Genomic DNA, 10,749 nt, shown 5'->3' on the forward strand with positions numbered 1-10,749 from the left:
AGACTCCTCCCCTCGTCTCTCCTCCTCGTCGTCCAGCTTCCGCCCGTCTGAATTCCGCTTCCTGTCTGACATTGGCGTCTCTGCTGAGGGTCACATTGAGCTTGGAGGCGCTTCGGGGGCGTCGTGAGGTGAGTGTGGCAGGCTCGGGAGCCGCGGGGGACCCAGCCTCTCGGGCTGAGAAGCCGGACCCCTGCTGCTCCCCGGAGCCGGGCGAGCGGCCCCCTGGACCCTGCTGGCCAGCCTGCAATCGAGTGCTTCTTGCCCGCTAGGCCGGCGGCCCTGGACACCGCCGCCTCCCTCCCCTCTGCACACCGCCACCTCCCGCTCCCTCCCCCGGCTACCCTTCCCCTGGGAGGGGGTCCTCTGGGTCGCCCCGGATTCCGTGGTAAATAGGCACTTAGGAAATGGCTGAGGGGAACTGTGTGCCGCCGCTTCAGACTCCCAGCTAGCTGCAGAATCCGTAGTGCAAGCGTGTGCATGGAAGGGGCATTCCACCCCTGGTGTACTGACCTCTGGCGGCAGGGCACCCCATTCGGGTGGGAACGGGGACCCCCGTGGCCTCGGTGGGATGTGCAGCCGGTTGAAGTGGCACTGTTCTCATGTCACTGTGATAACCTCCACCTGTCACTCGGCAGCGTTCTCCCCAAGGAGGACCTCACAGTTTGTGCCATGTCGCACATTCTCAGCTAAGGAGGACTGTCCCTTTGTGACCCCAGGCAGTTTTGTTTTTAAATGCATTGAAGCATATTCTGGAAGAGTTAAGACAAAGGGTTCATTAGAATTTGTGGCACCAAAATTTAAAAACAGAAAGGAAGCAAGGTTAGGGATTTTTGCAGCCTAGCATACACTGGGCATGGAGACAATTGACCATTTGCATGCTGTGTGACCTTGGGGAGGCCCCTGGACGCGCTGTGCCTTGTCTGAGCAACAGGGATGGTGGGAGGTGGACATGAGGTTTGTGCAGCAGCGCCAGGCGCACGGCCAGGGATGGCAGGTCTTGGGCACTACCAGGCCTGATTTGGCCAAGGAGTTGCCTTCAGTGTGCGCACTTGTGTGTGTGGTGGCAGGGACTAGAGGGGAGGGGAGAGGTGGCAGTGTGTCCCCACCCGCCCCAGGGGTGTGACATCCCCATGCACAGAACCCTGGCCAACACCCACACCAGTGAGTGCATGGGTGAGTGGGTGTGTGTGTAGAGGTGGTCGTGTGTCCCCACCCACCCCAGGGGTGTGACGTCCCCACGTGCACAACCCAGGCCAACACCCACTCCAGTGTGTGCATGGGTGAGTGGGTGTGTGTGTAGAGGTGGTCATGTGTCCCCACCCGCCCCAGGGGTGTGACGTCCCCACGTGCACAACCCAGGCTAACACCACTCCTTGGGCCCGCAGTCTCAGCATCATGGCCGAAGACATCAAGACCAAAATCAAGAACTACAAGACCGCTCCTTTTGACAGCCGCTTCCCCAACCAGAACCAGACCAGGAACTGCTGGCAGAACTACCTGGGTAAGCAGTGCACCGCGTGGAGGGTGGCGGATACAGGGCTCCCCTGCACCCCCACTCATCCCAGGGGAGCTGACAGCCCTTGCCCCTCCTGTGGGCAGAGTGGGGGTCCAACTTTGATTCTTACAGATTTATTTATTTGTTTGAAAAACAGTTACAGAAAAGGAAAGAAAATTTTCCACCTGCTGCTTTATTCCCTAAATGGCTGCGAGTGCTAGGACAGGGCCAGGCCAAAACCAGAAGTTCAGAATTCCATCTGGAAATCCTGCCTGGGTAACCAGGGCCCAAGCACCTGGACCGTCCACCACTGCTCTTCCAAGCACGTTAGCAGGGAGCTTGGTTAGAAGTGGAACAGCGGGCCCGGCGCCGTGTCCTAGCGGCTAAGGTCCTTGCCTTGAAAGTACTGGGATCCTATGTGGGTGCCAGTTCTGGTCCTGGCTGCTCCACTTCCCATCCAGCTCCCTGCTTGTGGCTGTGAAAGCAGTCAAGGATAGCCCAAAGCCTTGGGACCCTGCACCTGTGTGGGAGACCTGGCAGAAGTTCCTGGCTCCTGGCTTCAGATTGGCACAGCTCAGGCCGTTGCGGTCCCTTGGGGAGTGAATCATCGGATGGAAGATCTTCCTCTCTGTCTCTCCTCCTCTCTGTATATCTGACTTTCCAATAAAAATAAAATAAATCTTTAAAAAAATAAGTAAATACATGGAGCAGCCAGGGACTTGCGCTGGTGTTCAGAGGGACTGTCCGCATTGCAGACAGCAGCCTAACCTGATCTGCAGTACCAGCCCCACAATGATATTTCTTTAACGGAAGGGGATGTGCTTGCCTGTGTGTATATACAGTACCATACATACATAAAGGGAACACGCCCAGCTGCGTGGTGACGTGAACTCCCCACACACCCTAACCCAGAGGGAAGAGCAGGTACTGCCTGCAGGTGTCTCTCACTGCCCTCTTCTTGCTTAACCTTGAACATAGACTTTATCCTCCCCTCTTTTTTTATGATTTATTTATTTTTATTGGAAGGTCAGGGTTACAGAGAAGAGGGGAGATGGAGAGAAAGATCTTCTGTCTGCTGATTTATTTCCTAAATGGCCACAACAGCCAGAGCTGTGCCGATCTGGAGCCAGGAGCCAGGAGCCAGGAACCAGGAGCCTTCTTCCGAGTCTCCCACACGGGTGCAGGGTCCCAACGCATTGGGCCGTCCTCCACTGCTTTCCCAGGCCACAAGCAGGGAGCGGGATGGGAAATGGAGCTGCCAGAATTAGAACCAGTGACCATATAAGAGCCAGGACTTTAGCTGCTATGCTATCGCACCAGGCCTCCCTATCCTCCCCTCTTGAGCTTTTCTGTCTGTGTTTTTATTTGCCATTTGTTTTACCTCCTGGTTGCCTCTTTGTGGTCTTTTTAGGCATTGTGTGGTGTTCTTTGGTGCTTGGACTTCTCCCATGGCTGTTCAGGTGTATCTAAGCCTTGGCATGTAATTTGCCTGTTTTCATTCCCATGCGCTGTGGACAGTGTATTCTGGTCCTAGACACATGTGTGGCTTCCGTATGGGAGCTTTTAGGAGTTCTGCAGCCATGAACATTCTTGTGAGTTTATGGCTGTGTGAACTGTCCTCTGGGGAAATTTACCCAGGAGTAGACTACAGCAAGTGTGGGGGGTTTTTTTGTTTGTTTGTTTTGGGCTTGTATGTTTTTCTTTTTTAATTGTTTACTTTGAAAAACCAGATTAATCCTCACTTACCTTCCTCTCTACAACTTGGCATCAAAACCTTCCCCTTAACTTACCCTGGTTCTGGATTCCCATAACCCCCACACATCTTGTTCCCCATACTTCCTGGCCCCATGGTTTTCACATGGAACACCCATTACCTGAGGCCAAGAATGTCTGGCCTGCAGCAGCCCGTTTCAGACCAGCTCTGTCAAAGCAGCTACGGGCAGGACTCAAAAGTCAATAAATCTGGAGTCGGCAGTGTGATGTAGTAGGTTAAGCTTCTGCCTTCAAAGCCGGCATCCAACATGGGCTCTGTTTTAAGCCCTGGCTGCTCCACTTCCGACCCAGCTCCCTGCTAATGCACTTGGGAGGGCAGTGTAAGATGGCCCAAGTCTTTGGACCCCTGGAACCTATGGGGGAGAACTAGAGTAAAGCTTTTGGTTCCTGGCTTCAGTGTGGCCCAGGCCCAGCCATTGCTGCTATCTGTGGAGTAAACCAGTAGATGGAGAAGCTCTCTCTCCCTCTTCCTCTTTCTCTCTCATTCTACCTTTTAAATAAAACGACAAAATAATTCTTTGAAAAAGGAAAAACAGGGCCTGGCATAACAGCGTAATGGTTAAGGTCCTCACCTTGAATGCACCAGGATCCCATATGGGCACCGGTTCTAATCCCAGCAGCTCCACTTCCCATCCAGCTCCCTACTTGTGGCCTGTGAAAGCAGTCGAGGACAGCCCAAAGCTTTGGGACCCTGCACCCACGTGGGAAACCTGGAAAGAAGTTCCTGGCTCCTGGCTTCAGATCAGCACAGCACCAGCCATTATGGTCTCTTGGGGAGTGAATCATCGGACGGAAGATCTTCCTCTCTGTCTCTCCTCCTCTCTGTACATCTGCCTTTCCAATAAAATAAAAAAATCTTTAAAAAAAAAAAGGAAAAACAAAATTCAGTGAATCTGTAGACAACTGATTTTTAGTTGACGATTTTGTAGGGTCCGTGGATGATGTCATAAATACCCAAGTGGCCCTTGCAGATAAAAGCTTGCTCAGCCCTGCTCGAGGGGCTGCGCATCCAAATAGAGACAGATGGCTTTGTAGTACACATGTAAGCCTGCTTTCCTCTGTGTGTGTACAAGTGATTATGAAATCTGAAAAAAATAAAAACGAAATAGTATTTCTCATGGAATTTTGATCAAAAACTACTTCCAGTCCACACTGACCCCCAATCTCTTTCTCCCCAGACTTCCACCGCTGCGAGAAGGCGATGACAGCAAAAGGGGGTGACGTCTCTGTTTGCGAGTGGTACCGGCGCGTGTACAAATCCCTCTGCCCCATCTCCTGGGTATGTCCTCCTCCGGGGGCTGGGGGGAATGCAGGGTGGGCAGCGTGCTGACATGGTGGGGGCTGCACTGTGAGGGACACAGAGGGACAAGGCTTCACGTGGTCCGTGAGGTCTGTGGTGAATTGGCCTGCGTTGATTTTCCAACCAATCAGATGATTGGTAGCAGTTGTTGTTTGTGGTTTGTTTTGTTTTGTTTTGTTTGTTTTGTTTTGTTTTGCTTTAAGCAGTGTTTGTTATTAAGATCTGTAGTTTTTTAGATAAAGTGGCTGCACGCTCACCTGACTGCTTTCTGTGCACTGGGAACACAGGGGACCCTGGGCCTCCCGGCCCCCATGGTTCCACTCGAGAACCTGGGCTCCTGAGTCACCACGATGTGCCTGCACGGTGCCAGCTTCCTGACTCTGTGCATCTCACAGTCTCGGGCAGACTGGCCTGGGTTCTGATCATTCTCACATCGTAGGAAAGTGAGCAGCTCAGCGGCCCCGGACACATCACCAAGATTCTTCCATGTTTCCTTCGTGTGCCCCATTTCTTTTTCTTCTTTCTTTGTGGACTGTTCTGAAGCAAAAGCCCAGTCCTTTGGCTTCATACCTACTGCTGTAGAACACACCTGTCTCGTAGTTTTGACCTGATCGGGCCTTTTGTTGGTTAGTGCCCATTGTTTTTCTTTTGGTTTTGGATTTGAAATGCAAATTTACAAAGGAGAAGCAGAAAAAGATCTTCAGTCTACTGGTTTACTCCCTAAGTGGCCACAATGGCCAGAGCTGAGCTGATCCAAAACCAAGATCCCGGAGCCTCTTCTGGGTCTCCCATGTGGGTGCAGGGTCCCAAGGCTTTGGGCCATCCTCGACTGCTTTCCCAGCCACAAGCAGGGAGCTGGATGGGAAGTGGAGCAGCTGGGACATGAACCAGCGCCCATATGGGAACTGGCACTTGCAAGTAGAGGATTAGCAAATTGAGGCACTACGCTGGATCCTGTGCTGTTTTTTATTTTTTTTTTTTAAAGATTTATTCATTTTATTACAGCCAGATATACACAGAGGAGGAGAGACAGAGAGGAAGATCTTCCGTCCGATGATTCACTCCCCAAGTGGGCCGCAACGGGCCGATGCGTGCCGATCCGAAGCCAGGAACCTGGAACCTCTTCCGGGTCTCCCATGCGGGTGCAGGGTCCCAATGCATTGGGCCGTCCTCAACTGCTTTCCCAGGCGACAAGCAGGGAGCTGGATGGGAAGTGGAGGTGCCGGGATTAGAACCGGTGCCCATATGGGATCCCGGGGCTTTCAAGGTGAGGACTTTAGCTGCTAGACCACGCCGCCGGGCCCCCTGTGCGGTTTTTTAAATGAAGAACTTAGGTTTAATATTGCCTTGTCTCATCACATCCAAGAACCCTGTTTACTGTGGGACATACTTTGGGGTATTTCATACTTTTTCTAAAAAAATATTTAGTATTAGTTTTTTGTATTCCAAAGGCAGAGGTACAGAGAAAGGAGAGATAGATCTTCCATCTACTGGTTCACTCCTCAAATGGCTGCAACTACCAGAGCTGATCCCATTCAAATCAAAGAGCTTCTTCCAGGTCTCCCACACATGGGTGCAGGCCAGGACTTGAGCTGTCCAGCTCCATGCTTTGGCCTGAAAGAGTAGCAGAATATGGACTGAGAGCTTGGTCCCACGTGGGAGACCCAGCAGAAGCTCCTGGCTCTTGGCTTCAGATCAGCTCAGCTACGGCCATTGTGGCCACTTGGAGAATGAAACAAGTGAGAGAAGATACTTATGTCTCTGTAACTGCCTTTTTAATAAAATAAGAAGTAAATCTTTAAAAATAAGAAAGAAGTGGGCCTGGCATAGTTGCCTAGTGGCTAAAGTCCTCTCCTTGCACTCACCGGAATCCCATGTAGACGCCGATCCATGTCCCAGCAGCCCCACATCCCATCCAGCTCTCTGCCTGTGGCCTGGGAAAGCAGAAGACAGCCTAAAGCCTTGGGACCCTGCACACATGAGAGACCCGGAAAAGGCTCCTGGCTTCGGATCAGTATCAGCTCAACTCTGGCCATTACAGCCATATGGGGAGTGAATCAGTGGATGGAAGATCTTTCTGTATATCTGACTTTCCAATAAAAATAAAGAAATCTAAAAAGAAGTCATATTGGGCCTGGCAGCGTGGTCTAGCAGCTAAAGTCCTCACCTTGAAAGCCCCAGGATCCCATATGGGCGCCGGTTCTAATCCCGGCAACTCCACTTCCCATCCAGCTCCCTGCTTGTGGCCTGGAAAAGCAGTCAAGGATGGCCCAATGCATTGGGACCCTGCACCCGTGTGGGAGACCCAGAAGAGGTTCCTGGTTCCTGGCTTCGGATCGGCGCGCACCGGCTGTTGCGGCTCACTTGGGGAGTGAATCATCAGACGGAAGATCTTCCTCTCTATCTCTCCTCCTCTCTGTATATCTGACTTTGTAACAAAATAAATAAATCTTTAAAAAAATAAAAAGAAGTGATAGGGCTGGCATTGCTGTATGGCAGGTAAAGCTGCTGCCTGCACAGTGTCCCAGCTGCTCACTGTTTCCAATCCAGCTGCCTGCCAAAAACCTGGGAGAAGCAGCAGAAGATGGCCCACGTGCTTGGACCCTGTCCACCCACAGGGGAGGCCTGGGAGAGGCTCTTGGCTCTGAACCTGACTGGCCCAGAGCAGTTCATTGTGGCCATCTGGAGAGTGAGCCAATGAAGGGAAGACAGCTCTTCTCTGCTCTCACCTTAAACTTGTTTTATTTGTTTATTGGAAAATCAGATCCACAGAGAGCCAAGACTAAAAAAAGATCTTCCATCCACTGGCTCACTCCCCAAATGGCCGCAATGGCCAGAGCTAAGCCATTCTGAAGTCAGGAGCCAGGAGCTTCTTCCGGATCTCCCATGAGGACACAGGGTCCCACATCTTTTAAAATATTTTTTGTTGGGTGGGTGTTAGGCCAACTGGTTAGACAGGTGGGAGGCCCCTATTCCATTTGAGAGTGCTAGGTTCGGTGCCCAGCTCAACGCCGACTCTGGCTTGCTGCTGCGGCCCCAAGAGGCAGCACTGCAGGCCGGGGTGGTTGCATCCCCGCTGCCCTCAGGAGTGGGGCTGCAGTGTATCAGCTCACTCGGGAAACTGGGTTTTTGTTTGTTTGGAATTTATTTATTTTTATTGGAAAGTCAGATATACAGAGAGGATGAGAAACAGAGGAATATCTTCCATCCGATGGTTCACTCCTCAAGTAGCTGCAATAGCCAAAGCTGAGCTAATCTGAAACCAGGAGCCAGGAGCTTCTTCTGAATCTCTCCCACACGGGTGCAGGGTCCCAAGGGCCATCCAGGGTCCCAGGGTCCCTTTGGGCCGTCCTCGACTGCTTTCCCAGGCCACAAGCAGGGAGCTGGACGGGAAGTGGAGCGCCGGGATTAGAACCGGTGCCCATATGGGATCCCAGCACGTGCTAGACGAGGACCCTAGCTGCTAGGCTACTGCACTGTGCCCAAGAAACTGGTTTTGTCTCCTGGGGCAGTGCTGGCCCATAGCAGGAGCCTGTGGGTACGGGGTGGTGGGAAGCCTGAGGAAGGCATAGAAGGCACCCTCTGGGCTCCCCCAGATGAGGGAGTGACCCTGGCTATCTTCCTGCAGATCTCCACCTGGGACGATCGCCGTGCAGAAGGCACCTTTCCTGGCAAGATCTGAACTGGCTCCACCCACTTCAACTGCTCCGTCCCTCTTCCCCAGGTGGTCAAGGGCGACCCGCGGACACTGACCCCTGCCCTGGGACCCTGAATCATGACTGAACCATAATAAACAAAATCTCGTTGGAAACGTGTGTGTGTGTGTGTCTGTGTCTGTGTGTCTGTCTGTACACACATGCTTTAAGAGCTGGGAGTTGGGCAGGAAGCTCTGCTGAGTGAGGGCCTGACTGGAAGCAGGCCTCCAGGGAGTCTGTCTTGGTCTTCTGTGCTTTTTCACTGTGTTTTCCCTTCAACCACCTCTTGTGTGCCAGTCACCACAGTGACTGCAGAGTATGATTAAGGCCCTTATTGGGGCTGAAATTGATCTGCATGCCTGCCCCGATTATTTAGATATTATTTCAGAGTTACAGGGAGAGAGAAGGAAAGACAGGGAAAGATCCTCCATCCCTGCTTCATTCACCAAATGGCTGCAACAACTGGGCCTGGGCCAGGCTGAAGTCAAGAGCCCAGAACTTCCTCCACGTCTCCCACACGGTGCAGGGTCCCAAGGCTTTGGGCCGTCCTCAACTGCTTTCCCAGGCCACAAGCAGGGAGCTGGAAAGGAAATGGAGCAGCTGGGATACGAACCAGTGCCCATATGGGATCCCAGGAATGCAGGGTGAGGATTTAGCCACTAAGCTATCATGCCAGGTGCATTAAAAATTTTTTAGAAGAAATTGGCTTATTTGGAAGGCAGAGCAACAGAGAGAGAGATCTTCATTCACTTGTCCACTCTCCAGATGGCCACAGCAGCCAGGTTTGGTCCAGGCCAGACCCAGGAACCTGGTGTTACTCTCAGTTCTTGCACATGATGATGGGGACTCAAGCCCCTGGGCCATCCTGCGCTGCTTTCCCCGGCCTGTTCCGTGGCAGGGAGCTGCATGGGAAGTGGGGCAGCCGGCACTGGCACCAGCACTGGCACCAGCACTGCCATGTGCCAGTCTGCTACTGCAGTTCAGCTCACTGCACCAAAACATTCACCCCAAGTAGATGGTCTAAGCATGGCCGAACCATCACTAATATATCTAAGGAATTAATTATGAATTCTTTATCCTTTTTTTATTATTTGAAAGATTCACAGAGAGGAGGAGAGACAGAAAAATCCTCCTGTGGTTCACTCCCCAAGTGGCCACAACAGCCGGAGCTGAGTTCTTTCGGAGCCAGGAGCCACTTCTGGGTCTCCCACGCCGGTGCAGGGTCCCAAAGCTTGGACCATCCTCTACCACTTTCCCAGGCCACAAGCAGGGAGCTGGATGGGAAGTAGAACAGCCGGAACATGAACTGGTGCCCACATGGGATCCCAGCACACGCAAGGTGAAGACTTTAGCCACTAGGCTACCATGCTGCCCCGCCCCCCCGCTTTTTAAGATAGATTCACAGAGAGAAGGAGAGAAAGATCTGTCGGTTCACTCCCTGAGCTGCTGCAATAGCTGGAGCTGAGCCGATACGAGGCCAGCAGCCAGGAGCTTCTTCTGGGTCTCCCACGCAGGTACAGGGTCCTAAGGCCACAAGCAAGGAACTGGATGGGAAATGGGGCAGCCAGTGTCCATATGGGATCCCTGGTGTGCAAGGCCATGACTTAACCACTAAGCTACCATGCCAGGCCCTTTTTATACATTTTTGAGATTCACTCATGTGTTTGAAATGTAAAGGGATGGTGAGGGACACAGATGTAACCGCTGGTGTTTTCCCTAAACGCCTGCAACGGCCGTGGTGGACCAAACTGAAGGTCGGAGCCAGGAACTCTTATCTGGTTCTCCCACCTGGGTGACAGGGACGCTAGCCCTCGGCCAACCTCACTAAACTCAGGCACACTAACAGGAACTGTGCACTCCCAGGTGAGAGACCAGTGCTACAGGCAGAGCCTTAACCCACTGGGCCACCATGCTGGCCTGTGACCTCTTGGTCTGTGAGCGTAAGCGATTTTCTGCCTAAGCTATCCTTTCTCCCTGCACACTGGGTCTCGTATTAATCGGGGTTGTGACAGGAAGTCGTGAAGGACAAGTGAAGGCTGTTCTGTTCACGTGACCTCAGTGCAACCTGAAGACGTCACCACAGCCAGCAGGGAGCTGCGACTCGGGACCAACAGGGCCAGCGCCCGAGTCCTCTAGATCTCTCAGAGGGTTGTGCTGAGTGGAGATGAGTCTCGTGCCGGTGTGTGTCGGGCGATGGTGGGCTGCGTGGCTGCCCCGGGAGGATGAGCTGTGAACAGGACCCTTGTGCACGCAAAGGGATCCTGAAGTTTGGGGCAGGCTTTGGAGATGACCCAGAAAGCAGAGCTGGTGTCAGGTCCAGACAGGAGCCCACTGCCTGAGCCCACTTCCCACACCTGCCCCTGGGAGCTGCGTACCCCGGAAGAGCTCTCATCTACCACTGCTTGTTGCTTGGCACCTGCTTCCTGCCCAGCTGGCCTCTGCAGGGAGAACTTCCAGCACGGGAGACCGAGGCCACCCCCTCGTCC

At 52.9% G+C, this 10,749-nt stretch overlaps 1 protein-coding gene across 1 annotated transcript; it reads left to right on the plus strand.

The window, feature by feature from the left end:
• On the plus strand, positions 1-8,383 carry LOC105942350 (cytochrome c oxidase subunit 6B1). Its single transcript, XM_012929796.2, has 4 exons — positions 1-128; positions 1,386-1,501; positions 4,447-4,547; positions 8,197-8,383. The coding sequence occupies exons 2-4, from the start codon at positions 1,396-1,398 to the stop codon at positions 8,248-8,250; spliced, it is 261 nt and encodes an 86-aa protein (XP_012785250.1). The 5' UTR covers positions 1-128; positions 1,386-1,395; the 3' UTR covers positions 8,251-8,383.
• Positions 8,384-10,749: the final 2,366 nt, after the last annotated feature.

The sequence above is a fragment of the Ochotona princeps genome, chromosome 16, assembly GCF_030435755.1.
Source record: "Ochotona princeps isolate mOchPri1 chromosome 16, mOchPri1.hap1, whole genome shotgun sequence".
NCBI classification, from domain to species: Eukaryota; Metazoa; Chordata; class Mammalia; order Lagomorpha; family Ochotonidae; genus Ochotona; species Ochotona princeps.

Excerpts from the sequence above, each read along its gene's own strand:
- LOC105942350 (XM_012929796.2), top strand. The coding sequence starts at position 1,396 with ATGGCCGAAGACATCAAGACCAAAATCAAGAACTACAAGACCGCTCCT. Across the intron at positions 1,502-4,446 it reads CTGCTGGCAGAACTACCTGG|ACTTCCACCGCTGCGAGAAG; the intron begins GTAAGCAGTGCA and ends CTTTCTCCCCAG. Across the intron at positions 4,548-8,196 it reads CCCTCTGCCCCATCTCCTGG|ATCTCCACCTGGGACGATCG; the intron begins GTATGTCCTCCT and ends ATCTTCCTGCAG.